Here is a 25,367-nt window from a genome sequence, read left to right on the forward strand (position 1 = left end):
AGGCAGACCTTAAACTTAAGCTCTTCCTGCTTTATCCTCTAAAGTAATAAGAATTACAGGTCTGCAGTATCCATCTTAGAGTTGTTGTTCTAGGAATTAACTGTATTGTTAGTCACCAGTGTGAGAGTCATTCTTCAGTACTGTCCAGGAGCTGCTTTTTCATGTAGAGAGCACTTCAGCACCAGCGAGTCATACTCTGGGGAGATGGATCAATGAACTCTTGCTGGGCAAACATGGGGAATTGAATTCAGTTCACAGCACCCATGCGAAAGCCTGTCATGTGTCATATGTCTTTAATCCCCGCACTAGCAGGGAGACGAATCCGTGGACCTCACCGGCCAGTCAGTCTGGCCCGATCAGTGAGTACCAGGTTTAATGAATGACTATCTCAAAAAACATAAGATAGAGAATGGGTGAAGAAGACTTCCACGTCAACCTCTTGTCTACAGACATGGAATGCATGCACACGCCCGTGTAAACATTTACACATTGAACACACACACGCACGCACGCACACACCACATATCTGAAACAACAAAAATAGGTAATACCTGTGACCTCTGGTTAAGCATAGGTCTTCTTATGGTCTCATGACTCTGTCAGAGCAATAGAATAGTGGATTCTCCCAGAAGGGGCACAGTAGGGCTTCCCGAAGTTGTGGGTCCTTAGAGCATTGCCTAAGTCTATTGCAATAGACTCTGCCATGGGTGGCTAAAGTTTGACTTGAGCTAAGTGTGGACTCTTCATGTTTGTGTCTAAGTCACTAAATTGTAGACAATATTAAAGTAACAGAAATATTTTGATTTCCTAAAGAATGCAAGTTTTTTTATGCTGTGCTGTAGTCTCTATGTTTGTATTGTATCTAAACACACTGTACACAACTTGAAATTGGAACTATTGGGAGAGGAAGAAATAGTTCCTGTAATAATGTTGTTTAATGGAGGCTTGCCATGGATCTTCAGTTGGTAAGCTCCACAGTATCTGTGAATCACAGTAATACAAAATGCAGTAAGTTATTACCATGTGTTTCTTTTCAACATGTAGAGGTGATAAAATGGCCTTTTTTCATCTCTAAAACAGCTAAATCTACTTTAACTTCTATGAGCCATAAAGCACCATCTGGTCCAATAGAAGAATAGTCTTTAGTTGGACAGTTGAAGTGGGCGGGCCAACCTGATTGCTGCATCTTATCCCGTGGTGTACCCTTAATCTTTCATAGTTTCATGACACATACTTCTCAGTAGAAATTAAGCAATCTCTAGGACTCATGAGAATAATGCAACTGGCTGATAGCCCTAAGTTGTAGTAAATAGGGGTGCAGGCCCTTTGTTCTGTCCCACCTGGCTAGCTTACACCAGAAACAACAACACACAAATTGTACTCATTTAAACACTGCCTGGCTCATTAGCCCTAGCCTTTTATTGGCTAACTCTCACATCTTGATTCAACCCATTTCTAATAGTATGTATGTCACCATGAGGCGGTGGCTTACCAGGAAAGATTCAGCATTCAGCATGTCTGACCTGGCAGCTTCATGGCAGGCGGCTCTCTGCCTCTGCCTTCTTTCTCCCAGCATCCAGTCCTGTCTTCCCCACCTATCTAAATTCTGCCCTATCAAAAGGCCTAGGCAGTTTCTTTATTTGATCAATGAAAGTAACACATAGACAGAAGGCCCTTCTACTCCACTGAGTGTGTAATTCCTGAAGGAATCTAAGGTGGCATACAGAACCTCACTTCTCATATCACCGCAGCGCTCCTCAGAACAGCCAAGGCATGGAACCGGCCTAGGTATCCACTAAGGAATGAACGGAAGTAAATGTGGTATATGTACATGTATAATATGATCCATCCGAAGGAGAATGGAATGATGTCGTGTCCAGGAAAGTGAAGTGAACTGGAGAGCATGATGTCGAACCATATAAACGCACTCAGAAAGACAAACCTTCCGTGCTGTCCCTCCTGTAGAATCTGGGTTTCTGAAAATGAGATAAAATCATGAGGAAGACAAATATTTATTTCCCTTTCCCATTTATATGACAAAATTCTTGACAAAAGCTGTTTGAGGGAGAAAAGATTTAACTGGGCTCCTGAGTTGAGGGGATAGTGTCTCTCCCATCCTGGAAGGCAAAGTGGCAAGCAAGAGCGGAAGGCAGCTGGACACATTGTGCCCACAGACAGCTTGCTTCCCCCTCCCCCTGTTTAATTCAGTCTAGGACCCCAGTCCATAGGATGGCACTGCCTGCTCAAAGTGAGCTCTCCTTTCTAGAACCACCATCATAGCTGTGTGCAGAGTTGCATCTCCTAACTAGCTTTGAATCCAACCAAGTCAACATCAAAGCTTAAGTTGACAAGAGCTATTTAGGAAGAGGAAGGAACCACTAGTGGGGAGGTTCCAAAGAAAATAATGGGAGGTGAATTTGACTATTATGTGTTATATATACATACATGAAAATTCTATGAAGCTCGTTATTTTGTATAATAAATAGCCATTAATAAAAAGGCCGCAATAAATGTTGCTCATGCACTCAAAAAGACTGCTTCTTTTAGGAAGCTGTTAAAGAGCAGCTGTGCTAACATCATTCATTCATTAAACAATGTATTAAGTACAACCGTGTACCGGTCACTACTGTAGGTCGGGGGCATAGCAAATGATTTTCAGTCTTCACCCTCATGAAGTCACTATAGAGAAAGCAGGTGAATACTAAACAAAAATGACACAGACAACGGGAGAGGGACTTTCTCTTCTCCATAGGAGATGAAAACAAGTACCTTAGTTAGGGTTTTTCCTGCTGTAAGGAGACATCATGACCACAAAGCAGCTTGTTGGGACCATGTCACAGTCCATTATCAAAAGAAGTCAGTGTAGGAGCTCAAGGCAGAAATCTGGATGCAGGAATCGCTGCAGAGGCCACGGAGAAGTGCTGCTTAATAATTTGTCCCTCAGGCTTCGCTCAATTCCACCAGCCCAGGGGTGGCGCTGCTCACAGCCATTGTCAGTCTAGAAAATGCCCCACAGGCTACAGACCAGTTTTGTGGGGGTACCTTCTCAGTCATGGTTCCCTTCTTCCAAATGACTCTGACTTGTGTCAAGCAGACTTTAAAACTAGCCACTAGCTAGCACACCAGGCCTCATTGTAAGTTATAGTTGAGCAGAAGCCTAAAGGAAAGAGAGTAATCAACCTCTTCTGCTGCTGGAATCTCACCTCAGGGTTGAGGTGTAGCTCAGTGGTAGCACACTTTCACCTTGCATACAATCCTGGGTTCAAGGCCCTCTCCGGAGATCTGGAAACACAAAGGTTTTTTAATCTCTCTCTCTCTCTCTCTCTCTCTCTCTCTCTCTCTCTCTCTCTCTCTCTCTCTCTCTCTCTCGCACGAACAGCCCCAAGCCTGGGTCCCATGGCTTCATGAGCAGCCAATACCTTTTGCTGAAGGAAAAGGCAGGTCAGCCCCACACATAGGTGTTTTGATGAGCAGGTGAGCTGGAGGGTTAGCTTGTGGTTACTTCCGTGAAATACAAAGCATTCTTTATTAAGGAGAGGCTCCCATAGGTGTGTGTTGGAACTCTAGGCAGAAAGGACAACAAGGTCAAAGTAAGAGGTAAGGAAGTAAGAGGTAAGGAAGGCCAAGTTCAAGAAACACCGGGCAGGCCAAAGTAGCTAAATTGGAAAGCAGGATCCAAGTGAAAGCTGAGGTCAGGCTTTAGGTCCGCTAGCATTGACTATAGTTCTAATGGAATAATCTGCCAGCTCTTTAGAGTCTTAATTTAAAAATCCCTTTACATGGGATTTCATGCCTTCCAGCCCATCAAAAGACACTCAAAGAGGTTAGATAACTTAGCAATATAATACCGATAGCAAATATGGGGCTTGCAATTTAAGCACTCTGTGTATCTCAAAGATCAATTTATAATTCCCAGCCATTGAACCTTCATTAAATAGCACCCATTCTCTCATTGATCTCTGCTCATCAAAACAGCCCCCTTTGAACTCTACGCTGTGATCTCAAGCATTCTACTATTATTCTCTCGCACTGTAGTTAACTTTAATAGATTAAAACAGTTCCCTTTTGTTGCAATGTAGGCATTTTTCAGGAAGCCATTTACAGCAATTCTCTCATTTTAATGAGTCTTTAAATATTGTCTTTTTAAAAATCATAACAAAATGTGGCACTTTTGCTAACCCAAATCATGCCGTCGTTCAGAAATTAACAAAAAGCCCTTCTGGGACACAAAGACTATTGTGTCTATTAACCCAGGCTTCCCTTTGAATATCTTCCAGTTGGAGATGGAAAAGCTTCAGCTCCAGGCCCTAGAACAGGAGCACAAAAAGCTGACGGCCCACCTGGAGGAGGAAAGGGGCAAGAACAAGCACGTGGTCCTGACGCTGGTGAAGGAGTGTAAGCAGCTCTCGGGAAAAGTCGTAGAGGAGGCGCAGAAGCTGGAGGAAGTGATGGTGAAGCTGGAGGAGGAGAAGAAGAAGGCAAGCGAATTAGAAGACCAGCTCTCGGCCGAGAAACAGAGGAGCGCCGGAATGGAAGCTCAGCTGGAGAAACAGCTCTCCGAGTTCGATACAGAACGGGAACAGCTGCGTGCCAAGCTGAACCGAGAAGAAGCACACACCACTGACCTCAAAGAGGAGATAGACAAGATGAAGAAAATGATGGAGCAGATGAAAAGGGGAAATGACAGCAAGCCAGGCCTCTCCCTCCCACGGAAGACAAAAGATAGGCATCTGGCTTCTGTATCTGTGGCGACAGAAGGGCCCGTGACAAGGTCTGTTGCTTGCCAGACAGATGTAGTGACAGAAAGCACTGACCCTGTGAAGAAGTTGCCTTTGACTGTACCCGTAAAGCCTCCCACAGGAAGCCCCCTAGTTCCCGCAAACACAAAAGGGAGTGTGGGCCCCAGTGCTCTACTGATTAGACCAGGGATTGACAGGCAGGGGTCCCACAGTGACTTGGGTCCGTCTCTACCTACTGCCCCACCACCAAGTACAACTAGAATTGAGGAAAATGGACCAATCACGGGCTCCGCCCCCGATCTGTCAAATAGCACACCCTCAACCCCCAGTAGCACCGCCCCTGCCACTGCCCAGACACCAGGCACAGCTCCCCAGAACCACTCGCAAGCTCCCCCTGTGCACAGTTTACATTCACCGTGTGCCAACACACCTCTGCATCCGGGTCTCAACCCTCGAATCCAAGCAGCTAGGTTTAGATTTCAGGGCAATGCAAATGACCCAGACCATAATGGAAATACCACCCAAAGTCCTCCCTCAAGAGATGTCTCTCCGACAAGCCGTGACAACCTAGTGGCCAAGCAGCTAGCCCGGAATACTGTGACCCAGGCACTGTCAAGATTTACCAGCCCTCAAGCAGGTGCTTCTCCAAGGCTGGGAGCATCTCCAGGAGGGGATGCCGGCACCTGCCCTCCAGTCGGTCGAACGGGTTTAAAGACTCCCGGGGCGGCAAGAGTTGACCGAGGAAATCCTCCTCCTATCCCTCCCAAAAAGCCAGGGCTCTCCCAAACTCCTTCTCCACCACACCCCCAACTGAGGGCCTCCAGTGCAGGCACCAAAGTCGATAACAAAGTTGTGGCCTCACCTCCCTCCACTTTGCCACAAGGGACCAAGGTAGTAAACGAGGAAGCCGTCCCTAAGTCATCTTCCCCTCAGCTGCCACAAAAACCATCCATAGATTTAACTGTGGCACCTGCAGGCTGTCCCGTTTCAGCCCTGGCCACGTCTCAGGTGGGTGCCTGGCCTGCTGAAACCCCTGGACTGAACCAACCTGCATGTTCAGACAGCTCCCTTGTCATCCCTACCACCATTGCCTTATACTCTTCCATAAACCCTGTTAGTGCCTCATCCCGTAGCCCCGGTGCCTCAGACAGCCTCCTGGTAACAGCATCAGGTAAAGGGATTGCAATCTTACACACTTTTCCAAGAACGGGGCCTGTTCTCTCACTTGTCTCAATTTCTTTCACATTGTCTCAAAACATTTTTAATACCCTTTCTCCATTTCCCCATTTCTTTATTATGGTTTTTTTTTTTTGCCTTTTTTTTTCTTTTTAATTTTCTTGAAGACTCTGGGGTAATAGTGATTCCTCTTGCTCTATGAATTGTGGTTTCATTCTGCCGAGTGCTTTTCTTGAAAAAGTAGCCTGAAAATAGTGTTTCGAAGCACACAAAGACCATTCCAGGGGAGGAAAGAGTATCCTTTCTTATCAAATATTTATCTCACGAGGCCTCAGTATTAATAGATCATCCTCAGTGTGCATTCGGTTTGGTCCTTCTAGGATGGCGCAAGAAAAAAATCTTTTTGAGTCGCTGTTCACACTGCTCTAGATTAGCAGGTTGATGGGATGTGTACTGTGCGTGATAGATTGGAGGTTAATATCAGTTTATATGAATGTCCCTTTCTTACCCCCAACAAAGGACCGTTAGCATATGTAAGCTACCAGTTCAGTTTATTTCGAATGCCATGGACCCCATGTGAAGGTTTTTGTCTTCTAAGACTTGTGCACAGGTGGCTTCTGCACCACCTGGGCCATGTTGAAGTTCCCTTTGCATCAGTGAATCCTGAAGTTGCCGGTGTGGGAGCTGCACAAAGGATTAGTTCTTCTCTTTCTGGTTGAATATGGCTTGTGGAAGCATTGCTGTTGTATTAGCATGGCTGAAGTGGATCCGTGCTTGCTGTCAAAGCTCTGTCAGCACCCGGAGCAGCTGGTGCTGTCATTGTACATTAGGGCTGGTAGATCCTTGGGGCTCTAAACACAAGGGGTTTAAAAACAAAAGGAAGTCTCAATAGCATCCCATTTAAAACTTAAAGCATGCAGCACTGTCAGTGAGGAGGTAACTGCTTCAGATTGCGCACTTCTAAAATGCTTCTAAACCGGCTGTCCCCGTTGAGATTCAGCTTTGCGGGAGGTTGTTTTCATTACTGAGGGTAAACCTGAGAGCCAGAAACATCGTGGGCTTTGGAGTTATAGATCAGTGTTGCAGTCGAGGCACTGTTGTATATAATTGTTTTTGATGATTCTTCCCATACTGGGCAAGTTTTCTCTTCCTTAAGTTGGAGTGTATACTGCCCAGAGGAGGGTAGCTGGAAGGAGTCTAAGACACCATCAAGGCATGGCACTGAACTTGGGGCAGCATGAGTAATTACAGCCTAATTAATAGCGTTACTCAAAGCACGTTAGAGAGTTTGCTTTAGGATTGAGCTTAGTGTCATTTAGCATTGTCTTCATAGGCATGTGAGATTACTTTTTTTTAGTCTCTGCAAAATGGTTACATCTCTTGGCATTGCTTGGAATTAGGTTAGCTTTCCCACTAGTGAAATCTGCCCTAAGAAGGGAGAGATTTGGTACCATCCAGAAGAATCTAAAAATGGACCTTAAGTCATATGGCGCCACGACAGTGCTCTGATGTAACTGTATAGACTGCATGATAGACACTTCCCAGGGCATATGAATGTCATCAGCTGGTTTGTTTATAGCTGTAGAGCCATCTGTTCTTTGATACCTTGAGGCTCTGCCGGCTGCTGCCTGGGTAGGCGCTCTGATCCCAAGTCCAGCTGCAGACACTCTTTAGGTTTCCAAAGAGAAGCCCCAGAACCAGCATGGGTGACTGTGAAGCATGCTATCCGCTGGATTTTGAGTTGAGTTTTTAAAGGATAGCTAATTCTTAATCTATTAATTATTTGCAGAAACAACGTATTTTGTGTTTAGTGGAATTCTAGATAAAGAAGACAGGACCCCCTTTTTTTAAAAAGTAAATCAATCACTCAATCAATCAATAAATAAATAACATGCCTTTTGCTCCGAGGTGCCAGGGAGGATATGAACAGAGATTTTGATGAAACGGCCGCCATTGAAGAGATGTACAATCAGTTTGTTTTCTGTTTTCCAATTTTCCGATTTGGCCGTAGTGTTCTCAGAACTGCAGGAAGGCGCTTGGTGGAACAGCAGGCTTCTTTTCCGTTTGATTACAAGGTGTGCCTCTTTCGGGCAGAAGGGTGGCACCAGAGGTTTTAGTCCTTCAGCAGGTGTTCAGCAAGCACCTCCTTACGTGTTCTGAGAGCAAACGCGTTAGACTAATGCGTACTTGTATAATTACAGAATTCACCTACAGGTTGAAACTTTCAAAATTAGATGGTATTCCACCTGCATTGCCTTTAGTTTTTCGAGTTCTTCTGTTTTAAAGGTTGTCTTGGGGGTTCTGGGGGTAAAATCCAGAGCCTTCTGCATGCTAGGCAAGCACTCCACTCTGAGCCCCACTGCAGCAGCGTCTGCCACTGCCCCCACTGTAGCTAGGAAGCACAGAGCTCCTTCCATCCGCTTCTTAACCTGGCTGTGCCTAGGTGAGTTTGTCCCTCTCCAGGTCATGAGCCCATGGGTCGTCATTCGCTTTCCACCAATGCCATCACAGTGTTTAGGAACCAGTCCCAGGGACAGCATGTACCTGCCAGGAGCCCGGCAGATGTCTGTTCCCCTTTTTGTGGGACCAAGCTGAGCTTCAAATAACAAATCTAGTAATTTCTGCTTTTTTCCGCTCTAATCCTGGAGAGACATTATTTCTAAGTTATTAGCTTTGCCATCTAAAATTTAAACTCTTGGACACAAAATTAAGGTTATTTCCCAACTGACTTATTCAGGGTGCCCTGACTTATCCTTATATGGGTAAGACTGTTTGCTATCAGTACGTCCTTGCCCTGGACCCCAGGATCTTTCTCTTGACATCCGCTATGCCCCCGTCATCCTCTATCTCTAAGTGACATGAAAGCCCAGAAGAAAGCTGGGATGGCAGAAGGGTCCCATTAAAATGGATTGCATTGTAAATGGTACTAACCAGAGGCAACTTTGTGGCAAGCCATGAACTTTTAAAATAATGCTTGAAATTCTAAATGAATTAGAACTTAATTCCTCCTGAACTTGCCGGAGGAATGTCCATAGTCCAGTGGTTAGATGAAGACACTTAAAGCAATCATCACTCTGGGCAACCGAGTCCCCAAACCCTTGCACATTTTTCTGTTTCTTTGTTGTTGTTTTTCTTGTTACTATTATTTATTTTATAAATCTTATTTCATTTGATTCAGACTTCTTTCTTTCCTTAAATATATCCTTTAAAGTATCCTCATGTGTGATTGGCTGGAAAGGTAAATCAGGAAACAAGAATGGTCTGGGCTATGACCTTAACTCTCTCCACCCTCTGAAGCTGGTGCCAGAAGCTGTCCTCAGCTCCTCTTCTCCCGCCATCGCATGTCCCCGCTGTTTCGTGGCCTGCTTTGCAACGTCCTCACCTTTACTAACGTTTGCCGATGATGCTGCGTACTGAATGACGTCTAATATCGTAGAGTAGCTGTGTGGGTCCGGGTCTATTCTGTCTTTACTAATCCAGTTAACACGATATTACCATTTCTCTCAGTGTTGAGAATTTCAGATGAATACTGGTGCTGTGATGAACTTTGTATTTTACCTCCCCCATATTTGTAACAGGATTTATTAAGATGAGTATGCTAGGAAGAAATTGGAAAGGATAGTAAAGCATATAATGGTTGAAGTTTAAGAGTGTGTGGTGTTTACAAAAGCACATTCCCTCTGGGAAGATTTACAAATAATATTTTTCAGTCTTCTAAAGAAACAGATAGAACTACTTCTGAATATGACAAGAACGATGATGCTTTATGGCCGAAGATTAAGAACATTTCCCTTTCACATCTGTGGGGTCTTCTAGAAAATATATACATAATTGAATATCTCCATATAAAACAGTAGAAATGTGAATTTGTATTGACTTCTCTAAAGCCTAGAACAAAAGAAAAAAAGAAAACAAACTCTTGAAGAGTAGCAAAATTTAGCATGTACGCATTGGTATTCATGGGAGAATATCAAAAACCAAGATTCCTTGAATGAGATCTAAAGAGATGAGAAAATAAGTGTGTGTGCGTGAACATGTATGCACGCGTGTGTGTGCATGCATGTGTGTGTGTGCGTGTGGGTGGGTGTGTGGGTGTGGGTGTGTGCAGAAAGCATGAAGCAGCTCCCCTGCCCCGTTCTGCTGGGGACAATAGTGTGATGCCTTCCTATTGCTTGTGTTTGCTTTACGGTCAAGGTGTCCAGCCTTGGTGTTTATAATTTTCTGTCTATCATCCATTTCTAATAAGTACTGATTTAATTTTTGTGGGCCTGTTTTTTTGTTTGTTTGTTTTTAAGAAAATACAAAAGGTAAAATGTACCAGAGAGGAGCCTTCTTGTAAGTATGAAGTAAAAATACTACTTTTCTAAGAAGACCTTATAAGTATCATGGGGAAATATTATAAAGATTTGAGAAATATTAAATTTTATAAAAATTTTAATCTGTCATTGCTGTCTTGGTATGATAAAATAATAAATTATCCATGGATTCAGATAATTGGTTATAAAACTATAATTTCAAGATTTTAATATTCAGTATAGTTTTAGTTGGATAAATGGCCTCTTTTTGATTTATTTTTATAAAGAATTTTAAATATTCTGAGGAATTTCTTTTGTATGTAATTTTTATTATATCATGAAAGAATTTGAGGCCAAAAACTTGGCATTAATCATAAGAATTGACTATTGAATTCATATTAGTATAACTAATACCTCGGTTCAGGGAAATTAAAGTGTCCATCCATTGAATCTTTCTGCAGGGATTGTCACATATGCCCATGGGAAGTCTGCCCTGAGATATGTGTTTGTGTACCTATGTGCAGCCCTACTTAAAAGCACCTGGGCTTTCTTGTGTATTTAAGCCAAAAAGATACAAATACCATCTAAATAAACATTTGTATTTTACTGTTTTTACAGCCTTTTGATCAAGGAAGGATTCAGAAAATTTTCCAGGCTATATGCAGCCGACTTCACACTCTTAACAGATTCTCTTCTAAAGCTGCTAAACACTGATGAGAACTATCTAACCACGATAACTCTTACAATTTTTGTTAAAGCCGTATGGTAGAGTGCCCTGCTTTGTGGGCCAATTAAAAAGTTCTTTAGGAAGATGGCAAGAGGTGGTAGTTTTCAAAGCTGTTACTGCACCATGTGCTGTTGTGTCATACATGCAAATATAGTTTTTGTATTTCTGGTGGCTCTTAGCATCTATTATTTGTTTCCCAAGTAAGGATATTCAAGGAATGTAATAAGCTCCTCAATAGAGTGAGGCCCACCTTCTAGTTTATGTAAAATAATCATCTTGGAAACATTGTTGAAGAAACTGTTTCTAACTATTGTGCTATCTTATACCTACTTGATTTATGTTTCCATAATACTATTGAAACTGAGGTAACCTTTACATCATTTAAAAATTCAATATGCTTTTGAACCCACAGAAATCAGTGTATATAATGTGTGGAAGCCATCTTGGTTACCAGCCATTTAACTAAAAACCAATCATTTAACTCTTATTTGTGCCAGACTGACAACTAAAAATAACTTGTCACATTAAGCATGAATTAGCAGCAGACAGAAGGTCTAAAATAACAGTATGGGTTTGGGCAAAGTATTAACAGATTGGTAATGGTAGAGACCATGTAATTAATCTTGTAGGGATCCGTGTTCATGTCTCTGTGTGTGTGATTCAAAAGGGAATCGTAGTGTCTGTCTTCTCTTTCCCTTCCTACTCTAACTAGGGTCACTTTAACCCACAGGCTGGTCACCCTCCCTAACCCCTTTGCTAATGAGTGGTGGTCCTGCCCCCCTGGCTGGCAGGCCCACCCTTCTTCAGCAAGCTGCTGCCCAGGGAAATGTCACTTTATTATCAATGCTGCTTAATGAAGAAGGACTGGACATAAATTACTCCTGTGAAGATGGCCATTCTGCCTTGTATTCTGCTGCTAAGAATGGACATACAGGTAATAATAATAATAATAACAACAACAACAACAACAACATACAAGCTCTTACCTCACCCCACACTTACAAAGGTGATTAATTCATTGTTGTGAGAAGAAATTCCACTTGAATTTCACCTTTAAAAGGAGGAATGGGTAAATCTTCTTTATATGACTTTTAAAGTCTTATGAATATTTAAGGACCTAATTATGTACTTAATGTAAAATATAAAGCTAGGAGCAAAGAAAATTTTCACTTATGCACACCAGAAATGTATTGTCCACGTAGAAATTAATAAATGAATTGCACTTTAGAATCAAGTTGTCTGTGTGGGATCAGTCTTGTCAGGACAGAATAACCCTGATTTATGCTATGGAAGCAGAGCAGAGAATCCAGGCTGTTAGGATTAGGGTGCGAAGTGGGTGCTGCGGTGAGGCTTTACTAGATAGGAAGGGTGCTCTTGGGATAATCTGTGGTTATTTAGGTTTTTTGTCTTTATTTTTTTTGAGAACTGAAAAGTTATGGCACTATAAATGATCTGTCAGTGGATACTAAATTCTTTTTACTCTTTAAAATGCAAATCCCATAGTTAAATATACTAAAACATGTGGTACTACAGAATAAGACATGCTTACTGCAAGTCCTAAGTTAACAGCGTATGTTAGCCATAGACGGGTGCTTCAGATAGACGCCGTATTTTCTTAAGCAGAGAAGACTCTAGTTTTAAAGTTTTTGGGAATTCAGAAGCCCTGGGAGAATTTTCCCTACTAAAGAGAAATTAAATTTAGATCATGCAATATTATTTATAATACCTCTCTGTTAGTGACATTTATTTCTCAGGTAACTTTCTGTGGGCTTTTCTTGATCTTCAAGTGTATAGGATGTCCCACAAAGAAGCACTTTGGTGATTAAATTAGCATGAATTTAAAGAGTGTAACTATATAAATACAAATTGGTAAATGGATCTGGTTCTCTGCCCCAAGACATTATGTTGGAGAAAATCTGGTGGAGAGTCTAGCAAAGTACTTTATTGGTATATGGTATTCCTTTGTCCCCATCAACAACTCTCCTGGAAATAGTTTTAAAATTCGTGTCTTAGTGACTTTGGAGTTAACATGACTTCAGGAAAAGGGATGACTTTCCTTATGAAAGTTCATGACATGCCACATGCAGCAGGACATAGCTGTCAGATCAACTGTGCAGAGGAGAGGACCTCTAGCTGTTAGAATCTCTCCACAGCTTATCGAGAACCTGGCTCATTCTAGCACTAAGAGGAGAGTTACAGCGACTTTCTGTTAAAAACCCACAGACTGTGTGCGATTGCTGCTGAATGCAGAAGCCCGAGTCAACGCTGCTGATAAAAATGGCTTCACACCCTTGTGCGCTGCAGCTGCTCAGGGACATTTTGAGTAAGTGACGTTCTCCATTCATTTTTTTCCTATGAAAATCACCCCTTTTCATATTCTTGCACGAATACGAATATGTAAATGAACGCTTAACTGGATTGACAAATAAATCCACCAGACACATTTGAGGGTTCAAAAGCAAAACAGGACCCTCGATTTGTTCTTTGTAAGGATAGATAAGTGTTGTAACTGAAGGAAGTGTGTGTATGTCTGTGCCTGAACTACACATCAGTGAATTTGCTTCTGGAAAAGGTCAGCTGTAGCGTACCCCTGGAGAACCAAGTAAGGAATGCCAAGTGCTTCATTGCTTCACCTTTTCTATGAAGACCTTTGTTAGAGCTACCGTTGAAGTAAAACAGAATTATATGATTTATTATAATCCTATTGACCTCTTGTAACTTATGTGATAGGCCCACGTGCTCATCTTGCTGCATTCACAATTAAGAGAAACATTAAAGCAGGACTTTTACATACTGAAAGTAGTACAAGTTCAAAGGGAGCAGACTAATTTGTATGCACATGACTTTAACAGTGATTTCTAAAGAAGTTCAAAGTCATTAAATGTAGGGATTACTTTTCAAAACTAAAAGTCATATTTTAATAATAGAATATAGCCAAACTGCTGTCCTGCGTGTACTGAGCTGGCAGATTGTGAAGAATATATACCGCTGTCACCTTTAGAATCCATCTGTCCTGAGAGAAATATTCTTGAACAGATGACACAGTCCATGGCATTTTGGTTTTTGAGCCTTAGCCTTCAACAGCTGAGCTATTTCTCCAGCTCAGACTGCACAGTTATTAAAATAAGGCTTTTTAGAATTCACACCAATGTTCCTAATTGCAAACATAGTCTATAATACTCCAAATGCTTCCTTCTGTGTCTAGTGTCGTCTTCCCTTTCGTATCTAACGCACCTCTCATGGGCCTGAGTTTAGGTTTGGAAACCACAGGTGCTGTTTTTGCTGTTTCTTATGGTTATATTCCGTGTCCTACAAGACACATCTCTCTTCCCGGTCTGTGCTTCTGCCTTTGTCAGCTCTGTGTCACCAGGCCCTCTTGATGCTCCCTACTTAGAGGATGTAACTGTCACAGAACAGAAACATTGATAGCTTTTGAAGGAGGAACCCAGTGAAAAATTCAGAAATCAGTAAATTTAAAGAACATGTTACACAAATATATCAACATGTAATTTATTATGTTAGCCAAATACTGAAACAACCCCCCCACACACACACACACAAAACTGGACTTCCCCTAATTCAGTTTGTTCAGATTCTATCTCTATGTATTGAAGTAGTCACTAAGTCAGTCTTGGCTTTACTTCCTTTCCTTTTTCTGTGTAGCTCTGTGTCCTCAGAAGCCAGTTACCACCCAAAGAGACAACCACTTCCATATTTCTCGCAAGGCAGCCCTTTTCCGAGCCCCCTGCGACTTTTTATAGAGAACGCACATGGTGCCCGGCTGTCTATGCTATTTATAATCGTTTTCTTGAGTGAAAGAAAAATCACAGAATGATTCAGCAGCCCCATGTTTGTTTCGAGGCTCCATCTATTTTTGAATTGCAAATAGTATGTACACCAAGTGTGATTAAGCCAACCGTTTACCCTAATAACTCAAACCTGTTCCAAGGACAATACCTATAGAAGTTGGTTAGATGTATCATGAACTAGATTTGAGCATTTGTAGAAGTACAGTTTTTTTAAAATTTTTATAAATGTTATGACCAATGCTGTTTTTAGTTTTATGAAAGTGAAAGCAATGCAATAAGGCTCATAATAACTGATTTGGTCTTAATAAAAAGAGTCGGTGCATGTTAGTACACAGGCTTGCTATGCACATCATCTAGAGTTGGATCTGACCAGGGTGCACTTCCAAGCTGACCTCCCATTTCTGTGTAACTAATCACAATCCTGTGTGCAGATGTATAGAATTACTAACTGCATACGATGCCAACATTAATCACGCTGCTGCTGGAGGACAGACACCTCTGTACCTGGCCTGTAAAAATGGAAATAAAGAGTGTATCAAACTCCTGCTGGAAGCTGGCGCTGACCGGAGTATAAAAACTAGAGTAAGTACCCATTTGGGAGAGTTTGTCATTCATATTGTGTCTGAAAACAGTATAGGCTCAAAAATCATATACTTGGGTATTCTAATATAGGTGTGTATATGTGACAAGCACAGACAGTTTTCTCTGTCACTGCTCCCTAAACAAGGCAGCAAAGAAACTGGTTACATAGCATTTGCAATGTAGACAACATTCTAAGTAATATGAGAGGACTCAAGAATGTGGAAAGATCTGTGTAAGTGCTGTGTAAATGCTATAGTATTTTTCAAGAGGGATTTGTGCATCTTCAGGACATAGAGGCCAGGTTGGGGTGGGATATAGCTTTGAAACTGCTTCCCCATAAATGCTAAAGGACAGCTGCACATTGAAACAGACTCCTTAGTTGAACTTTGGCTTTAAGGATATTGAATCGGATAGGAGCCTCTGTTTTAAGTTTCTAACTTGCTAATTAAAAATTGTGTCCATTTTGCCTCATCGCTCATTCCAATTCAGAGGCTATAAACAAACAAAAAGATAATGGTGCTATTAGTATTTCAGAACTAGAGACAGTGAAAGTGTAAGCTTTATTCATTGAACAAGTACTATTCTTAGACATTCAATGTTATTACATAATTTACCTGAAACGAACCATTCATTACATATCAACAGAAGCAAAGATAATGAGGCCAGGTATACATGTTTTCCATTGTGGATTATTGCTAGAGTTTTAAAAAACCCTAAAATTGTTTTTATTCGATTTTAAATTTTTACTGAATTTTAAAATTCATATTATATGTCTGCAGATATGTCTGAATCCCTTACATGCCTAGTTCCTGTAGAAATCATCAGATTCCATGGATCTAGAGTTACAGGTGCATGAGGGCCATGTGGGTGCTGAGAATCAAACCCAGGTTCTCTAAAAGAGCAGCCAGTGCTATTAGCCACTGAGCTATCCACATCCTGTTTGGTTTTGTTTTTAATCTGAAAAAAGTAGTTTAGTTACACATTTCCTTGTTCTTTTATGTATTGCATTCAAAAATATATGGTATTTATATATATTCACTACAAAATCCCACCTTATAGATGAAAGAGAAGTAAATTCTGTATCATCAACTGAGTAAGAAGTGCAACATGGGAGATTGAACCACAGCCTGTCGGGGAAGCAGATCAATGCCCTCTAGCTAGCTCTGTTGATTTGAACATATTCTTTAGAAATACAGAATGCACAGTACAATTCATGGGAGGTTCCAGGGGAATAATTATGTCTTCTGGTTTTCACGGTAAGGTAGCAAAAGAAAGTGGAACGTTGAAAGGTTTTTATCTTGTGTTGCTTTTTCCTATAGAAGGTCTGTTTGGCCTCTGTGAACTAGGAAGGTCATCAGCATTTAGTCTCTGTGGCTTCCATAAGGTTGAGGTCCTAACAATGCAGAAGAAAGCAGGATCCTGCTTTACCTGACTGGAATACAGACTGTACCCTGCTTTAATTACAAGCTGTGTGGTCTTGTCTGAGTCAACTGAGCTTTAGATCCAGAAGCAGAAAAAGGCCTGTTTTAAAGGGAAAGGATCACAATATGCAGTGCACATGAGATGGTTCCCATTTACTGGATAATTTTCTTAGCTTTTACATCATTCCTTTAAAAATAGTGATGTGCTGGTATATGCCTGTGATTACAGCACTCAGGAGGCAGAGGCAAGGGATCTGTATCAAGTTCCAGGTCAGCAAGAGCTGGATAGTGAGACCTTCCTCAAACATACACACACACACTAACACCAGAGAAAGAACATATTATAATGCACTAAAATGTATTTAACATAACAACATGGAATTTTCTATGAAAATGATGTTAAAACTGTAATGTAAAGGTAGGAAAAAAGCCCTCAAACAAGTCAATTCTTTGGAAAACTCTTTAAAGACAAACAAAGATTCCTGTGGAGGGGGCAGACCCCCTTCTGTGGCAGAATGAGAGGGGAACAGAGGGTTTCCCTAGAACAACGCTTGTCAGGTTTCAATCCATCGGTTCACATGCTGGCAAGTCTGAAGAGCTGCTGGGCCTTACCCTCCAGTGTCAGGTTCTCTTGTCTAGAGAGAGGCTGGAGGACCTGCATTTTTAAGAGTCCCAGAGGCTGCTGAGGCTGCAAAATTGAGGACCCCTGCCCTGAGACTGACAGTGGGCAGGGGGAGTTGGGGGCAGGCAGAGCAGTTCATTCTAGAAAATAGACTCAGTGATTTTGGTGGAAATTTTCTAAGGAAGACAATGTTAGAATCCCCCTGCCATCGGCAGTCACTGGGCAGAGGCCCATGGGCATCAAGTAAAACAACTTGGCTTTGTTTTTCCTGCTTTCTTACCTCTTCCCTATTACTCAGAATCTTTCCTTCTGGAAGAGCTGGCATAAAAACGTTCAGATTATTCGAGGTTGGTCACTGCTCTTGAAGTAAAACTGGCTTGCAGCAGCACTCTTCAGCTTATTACTAATTTACTAATACCATTATTATTGCATAGAATTTTAAAAATCTCATTAGGATAAAGTTCTCCCCATTTTTACTATTAAATTGAGATTCTGCTTGGTCAAGCGTAATGCTCAGGAGACTAGGCAGTATCTGTTCATTCCAGATGGTGACTATTAGGTGGAAATGGTGGCTTAACAGCCAACATGAATCACAGTTGTGGGAAACAATGTCACCAGTGAAAGTCAGAGAGCTTACGTTCATTAGGAATACACAGGCGTGGACCACCTTCATTCTTTGGTACAGTGGCTCATGACCAAGAAGAGCATTTATAGGTAGACTTTAAAATAACACCATTCTCATCATTAATAGTATCAACACTTTCACCCTGGCCACTTTATTTTCAGGACGGCTGGACACCAATTCAAGCCGCCGTGGACACGGGTAATGTCGACAGCCTCAAGCTCCTAATGTACCATAGAGTGCCATCTCGTGGGAACCCTTTGAGTGTGGAAGAGTCCAGGTCGGGCTCGTTTACCTTGAATGGAGGCGAGAGCCCAACAGGTGCACCGAAGCCTGTGGTTCCTGCAGACCTCATTAACCACGCTGACAAAGAAGGCTGGACCGCTGCCCACATTGCTGCTTCCAAAGGTTTCAAGGTGCGTCTGCTAGCAGCTGGCCTCATCGCCCACTTGTGAAAGTGATGCGCAGCATAGCCATCTGCAATTGATCGGGTGTGTTTAGACCGGGTAATTGGAAATGGAGTAATGGCGGTGCAAAAGACGGTGAGCGGCCGCTGGTACAAACTGACATCCATTTCTCTTCAGCAGATGTTTATGGCTAAGGATATAAGAGAATTTTCAATTTTCTCAAAAAATATCTTCTATTTGCAGTCTTTCAAAAAGAAATATGAGAGTAATTCCCAATGTTTTATTTCGTCTGTGTTAGGAAGGAAAGATCAGTATTAATATAATTCGTGGGTGGTTTACAAGCAAGGCCACATACTAACGAAAGCTCTGCTATCTAGAGGGAGGCTCAGGTTGTAGGTTATAGTCTTGTGCACTTTCTGTTACTAACAGTAGGCTTTACAAATAATGAGGTATTAGGACGCTCCTGAGTGCAGCTCACTGTGCACGCTAATGTCTGAAGAAACACTTTGCTCTTAGCTCTTAGACTAGGGGCAGGTGTACAAGTTACAAGTGACGGATAAGGAGACAAAAGAGAACATAGAGTGATGACCAGACATCAGGTCAGCCCCTCAGTCAACGATGTGGAGAAACAGAGACTGCGTACTTCAAAGAGTAAAGCTTTTAGTAATAGTCACTTCCAGGATTGTTTATTTTAAAGGCGGTAGAAATTCCTTTTGGTCCTGGAGACCACTGGAGAGCATGATAAAGGTGAAGGGCGAGACAGAATAGACATAGAAGGGGTGACTGACAGCCCTCACTGAGCGAAGGAAAAACAGGAATAAAGCGACAATAGGAGTGTCATTGTTGGTGTGGGGGCCTTTAGAAAACTTTAACAAGGGACTTGACCTAAAAAATACCCATGAATATACAGCTAGTGGAAAGCTTTAAAAAGCTAAGATAAGTGCTTATCCAGTTTAAATTATTTAAGTTAGCCATAGTATTTATACCATGTGGGATATTGAGTAAATTGTTGCTGAAAGAAAAAAAGCAAAGTGGAAGGTGGTGAGAACAGTGGTAATAATGGAATTATTAGACAGGACTATTCAAGGATGGGGCTGAAAAAAGTTTCATGGTAAAGAGCTTTTTGCATAAGCGTGAGGAACTGAGCTTCGATAAACAGTACTTCCATGAAAGCCGGGTGTGGCAGCATGCTCTTGCAACTCCAGGACTGAGGTGTGGAAACAGACAGATCTCAGGGGTTTTCTGGTCAGTTAACCTAGCAGAAACCCTGACCATCACACTCAGGGAGGAGTCTGCCTCAAAAACCAAGCTGGAGAGCAACAGAAGAAGACGCCCAAAGTCAGTTTCTGGTCTTCACATGCACACACACAGGCAAGCATGTACGCACACATACGTACACCCGCCACAGATACATAGACATGCGTACACACAAACTAATAAATGTCTAGGGATGGAACACGACACACGTGGAACAGGAGTGAAGCTGAACGGAAAGATAGTATCTTTCAGGAAGGAGCAAAGAAAAAGCACTGATTGGTGTGATAGAAGGTGGTTTGGGTTATGCTTGAATTAAGAACTAGATTCATGCCACATGTGTGTGTGGAACTGTTAGATCTCCTGCAGACACCATGTGCTTCACAGTTTTCAAAGAGAAGGAAAAGAAAAAGCACGATTTTGTTCAGTGCTTATTAGTCTTATGTTTCCCCCGTTTTACTCGTTGATGCAAAAGAAATAATTCTGAGAACTGTGTGTGTGTGTGTGTGTATGATACATATGTATCATTTTGGTGGTATATATATAATGGTGTAAAAGATTTTAGGAGACATAAATGGGAAGTGTAAGTCATTTAAGTTTGAAAATGCAGGCTCTCAGAGACCAGCAGTTTCGGTGACAAGAAGGTTCATGGAAAGACAGTAGGTTGCTCACAACCATTCCTTCAACAGCAGCAAAACCCTGTAATGTGAGATGGAGCTGATAGAGGTGGGTTATGAATATCCTCAGCCTGCAGCACAACTCAGGGAAGCAGCAGAGCATATCTGACCTAAGTTGTTTCCCTACCGTACCTCTGGACCTCTTTTGCTGGGCCGAGAGGAACCTCCTGGCCTGGGAACTAGCCTTCAGGGGAGGATGGTGCTGCCGCATAGCAACTTCAATATGAACTCTTATTAGTCCCATAGTTTTGATGATTAAAGATGATAGTTCCATTGATCTCCCAGACCCTGACCGCAGTAAATGCTCCTTCACTGTTGTATAACAGGAAATATGACTTCTTTCTCTCAGAATAGGACTCCTCCATAGCCTCTTAAAAAGCATAAGATCAGTTTTTGATTTGAGATTTTAAGGAGTGATTGACAACACACAATGCTAAGCTGTTTAAATAATAGATTTTTTATAGATTTTTTTTTAGTTCTAGAGTAGGCATTTAATCTTCCATTTTGACATCTTTATGATTAGAACATATAAGCCTGAGAGGGTTTAATAGATAGTCGCTGGGAATGAAGCCCAGATTTCCTGATTTTGTCACTCTTTTTCCTCTACATCCTTCCTTTCTAGTCAAAATTATTATAAAAATCTATCTGTATCACTCGTCTGAAACAATGGTTTGATTCTGGCCAAAACAGCTTTCCGAGATTATCCATTTATAATATGTTGCAAAGGCCAGTTTTCAGAAACAATAAATCCAAACCATCGGTGTGTAGTAGAATCATTCTCCTCCAACCACAACAGGGCCTTAAAAATGATCTCAGTTGGTCACCTAACTTTTCTAGTTTGTATTAGGCTGGTGGTTCTGCTCAAACACTCAGAAGCATATGCCACATATTCTCACTCCGATGCAGATCCTAGATTTTTACTGATATATACATGTGAGTGTGGGTGTAAGTGATGCATCTGGGAAAGCACCGCTGTGAGGCAGATCCAAAAGTCAGGTGTGGGGATATGCGTTTGGGACTTCTTGCTGCAGAAGCCACAGTTGAGAGCTGAAAACTTGATGAACTTTTAAAAATCAGGAAACAGCCGTGCGGTGGTGGTGCACACTTTGAATCCCAGCACTCGGAAGACAGAGGCAGGCAGATCTCTGTGAGTTTGAGAAGCAAACCCCAGAGGGAAATACGAGATGGGCATACTGGTTAGTTTTATCAACTCCATAGGAATTAGTCGCATAGGAAGAAGGAACCTTGATTGAGCAATTGCTTCCATCAGATTGCGCTGTGTACCTGTGGTCTATCTGTAGGGCATTGTCTTGATTAATGATTGATGTAGGAAGGCCCACCTACCTATTCCTATCCCCCTCCTCCATCCCTGGGCAAGTGGTCCTGGATCTCACAAGACAGCAAGATGAGCAAGCCATGAAGAACAAGCCAGTAAATAGTTTTCCCCATAGCCACAGTTCAGTTCTTGCCTCTAGGTCCTTGCCTGGAGCTCCTTTCCCAACGAATTCTTCCCTGACAACTTCCTTTCATAATAAATTGTAATTTGTTAGCTTAAATACACCTTTTTTCCCCAGGTCACTTCTTGTCAGGATGTTTTATCTCATCTACAGAGAAACAAGTTAGAGTAAGAGGGGAAAAGAGGGCTCCACCTGAGATGGAGTAAGAGAAAGTGATTGGAGAGGGTAGTGAAGACAAATAAATCAAAGTATATATAGAGATGCCATAATGAAAGTTTGCTCAGATTTCAGCTAAGAATTACAGGATCTAGAGCTTGAAGGGGCAGAGGTTACTCACTCCAGCCCCTGTGCTTTGGACTTGAAGAAGTGAAATCCTGGGAAATGATGAAATTAATTTCTCAAAGATGGCTCGTGGAGAATTCGGGTTCCACAGTAGTGCTTGCTCTTTTGCAGTCCTGGATGGTTTTCCATGACTGAGTTTGTTTAGATAGCCACTGCTGTCTAACGACATGAGGCCTTCTCTCAGCCAGGCCTCTGACTGCTCCACAGAGAAGGCTGGACCAGGGATAAGCTTTTCTTTGTTTTCCTTGCTTCCTGGAAACAGATTTTAAAAAAAACTTCCTTTTTGCATGTATTATTTATTAGAATTATTGTTGTTGTGATTGTTTACATCCTGATCTCAGTTTCCCCTCCCTACTCTCATCCCAGTAACTACTCTCCCCACCTCCCCTCTACCCCCCATCCACTCCTCCTCCAGTTCTCTTCAGAAATGGGTAGACCTCCCTTGGGTATCAGCCAACCATGGCATATCAAGTAGGCACCACCCCTCATATTAAGACTGGGCAAGGTGACCCAGTGGGAGGAAAAGTGTCCCAGAAGCCAGTGAAAGAGTCAGAGACAACCTCTGCTCCCACCGTTAGGGGTCCCACAAGAACATCAATTTTCACGGCTATAATATAGAGGCAGAGGACCTAGATCGGTCCCATATAGTCTCCCTGGCTGTCAGTTTAGTTTCTGTGAACCCCTGTGGCCCCAGGCTAGTTGGTTCTGTAGGTTTTCTTGTGGTATCTTTGACTCCTCTGGCTCCTACAACCCTTCCTACACCCTCTTCCTCAGGATTGTCCACCTCCAGCTCTGACTGATATTCGTAATGTTCAGCTATGCATCTCTGTATCTGGTTCCATCAGCTGCTGGATGAAGCCTGTCTGATGACACTGGGCTAGGCACCGATCGATGGGTATAGCGGACTATCATCAGGAATTGTTTCACTGACTTTATAAAAACAGAATTTTTATGCCTGTCATTTTTGGTTCTATCCTGGGTTTGTGGGCCTTCCATTCTCTGGGTTCTGGCACCCCAGTCAGTGTCAGGGATGGACTCCTATCACAGCATGAGCTTCAAGCCGAGCCAGTCATCGGTTGACCACTCCTACAGTTTTGTTGCTACCTTTAATGCAGCACATCTTGCAGGGAGGACAACTTGTAGATCGAAGGTTATGTGGCTGGGTTGATGTCACAATCCATCCACCAGAAGTCTTGCCTGGTTTGGAGATGGAGAGTTGAGGCTCTGGATTGGGGACAGGCATCTCAGGGATGAGCAAGAAACCTAGTACAACGGAAACTCCCAGGAATCTATGAGGATGACCCTAGGGAAGACGCCTGGTATGGGAGATGTGGAGTCTGATAAAAAAGAACCTCTTAGCGTAACTCTCTTTGCTGTTGTGGGGCTTTTGAGAAGTTGAGGTCCTGCCAAAGAAATAAGGAGATTGAATTTGAGTGTCTCTATCAGTGATAAAAGCTTTTGTTCCCAGACAAATCTTGTTTATTCATTTATCTATTGTTCTGAGTTTGTTTGTTCTTTTTTTTTTGATTCTTTTGTCCTTTTTCTTGTTAGTGGTGGCTTGTGTGAAATATAGTCTCTTCTAAAATTCAGATTGTTCTGGAACGGCACATATAGCCCAGGCTAGCCTTAAACTCACAGAAATCTGGGAGTTCTGTCCTCCCATGGGTTGGAGTTACATATATGGCCACCATGGCTAGTTTCCAAAAGCATTTTCTTTTTTTAAAAAAGATGTTCAATATTTTTTAAAAATATTTATTTATTTGTTATGTATACAATATTCTGTCTGTGTGTATGTCTGCAGGCCAGAAGAGGGCACCAGACTTCATTATAGATGGTTGTGAGCCACCATGTGGTTGCCGGGAATTGAACTCAGGACCTTTGGAAGAGCAGGCAATGTTCTTAACCACTGAGCCATCTCTCCGGCCCCCAAAGCATTTTCTGTTAGGGGACTGTGTGAGAGTCTTCTGTGGGTCAGTCAGACTTTTAATTCATCTGTCCCCCAAGTCCGTGCCTTCCTATCACTCTTACTCCTGTGAAGCTCCCCTACCTTGTTTAATAGTTTTAGAATCCATGAAAACCTCTTTGTCCTGGACTTCTAATACTGCACCATCCTTGCGTCCCCTCTGGCTATGCTCTAGCAATTCCCAGGATCCATTTTGGTGCTTCCTCCTAGTCTTGTTTGTATTTTATTAACAATTTCCTCTGGTTCTTCATTCCCACTGTGTTTTTTGCAATAACTAAAGTCATGTTAGACTTCTGGACCTGTCCTGTAGACTTGTCTCTTCAACATCCCAGATGTCATGTTTAGGCAGCCCCAGTGCCCTCTGGACAGGCAGTGGCTCACCTACTGCGTCTCTAAGGTATCCTTGCGCTGGGATAGGATCGTGGTCTGTGACTTTGCCAGGCTTTCAGCCCTAGGAATATCTAACATTTTCTTTTATCTTTTAGCAACCACTGCTGTTCTTCAGGTGGCCAGGATGAGGTGTGAATGTGCAGAACATTTTGTATAGGACCCAAGATTTGTATTTTTCCCACTTAGGTCTTAGCTGCAAAGTAGAGGTCACTGGAATTTTTCCTTATTGGATAGAATCATGCAACAGGTTTAAAGAAGTCAGACGAAGTATCTGGGAGGCACAAAAACAAGAGAACCAGATGGTATTTGGAATAAATAGAAATCTATTGTTTTAATTATGTGAACATGTGTGTGTATGTGGGAATGTGCACATGAGCACAGGTGCTCGTGGAAGGCAAAGACTTCAGATCTGTCTACAGCCTGGAGTTTCAGGCTGTTGTGTGCTGCCCGGCATGGGTGCAGGGATCTGAACTCAGTCCCTCTACAAGAGCAGTAAGAGTTTTTAACAGTGAGCCATCTCTCCAGCCATGAAATCTCTTTATTTTTATCTTCTCTGATCATTTTCTTTTCCCCTTTAATTTTTAGTGAAAAAAAAATTAATGTCATACTATGTGTAAACAAAGGGAAGGATTCTGTTAAGTTTTCATTGCAGAACATTACGTGAAGGTCAAACAAATGCTTGCTTATTTGTAGCCGCAATGATTGACTGGGAGAAACATAATGGGGACACAATAAGCATCGCTATAACCAAGTTCAACCCCTCACCCAAAATGTGGAACTGGGGGCTCATCTACTTGCAGCTGTCACGTGTCTGACTTTAAACACCTTTCCGCTCTCACTCTGTACTGTCTTCATTGACATCCCACACATAGAGTCTATTGGTA

The 25,367-nt window shown here is 42.2% G+C and overlaps 1 protein-coding gene across 3 annotated transcripts in view; it reads left to right on the forward strand.

Moving 5' to 3' along the window:
* The window catches only part of Cttnbp2 (cortactin binding protein 2), a 157,687-nt gene that overhangs the window by 78,839 nt on the left and 53,481 nt on the right, over positions 1–25,367 (forward strand). For 2 of the 3 annotated variants that reach the window (XM_050145890.1, XM_050145891.1), the window contains exons 4-8: positions 4,278–5,910; positions 11,668–11,871; positions 13,161–13,260; positions 15,178–15,328; positions 18,158–18,409. In XM_050145890.1, coding sequence (XP_050001847.1) covers positions 4,278–5,910; positions 11,668–11,871; positions 13,161–13,260; positions 15,178–15,328; positions 18,158–18,409 — 2,340 coding nt within the window. Of the gene's footprint in view, positions 1–4,277; positions 5,911–11,667; positions 11,872–13,160; positions 13,261–15,177; positions 15,329–18,157; positions 18,410–25,367 lie in introns of those variants that run through there. The other variant, XM_050145892.1, reaches the window with a different exon arrangement.

The sequence above is a fragment of the Alexandromys fortis genome, unplaced genomic scaffold, assembly GCF_014885135.2.
Source record: "Alexandromys fortis isolate MF-2015 unplaced genomic scaffold, M_Fortis_MF-2015_v1.1 scaffold_34, whole genome shotgun sequence".
In the NCBI taxonomy this organism is placed as follows: domain Eukaryota; kingdom Metazoa; phylum Chordata; class Mammalia; order Rodentia; family Cricetidae; genus Alexandromys; species Alexandromys fortis.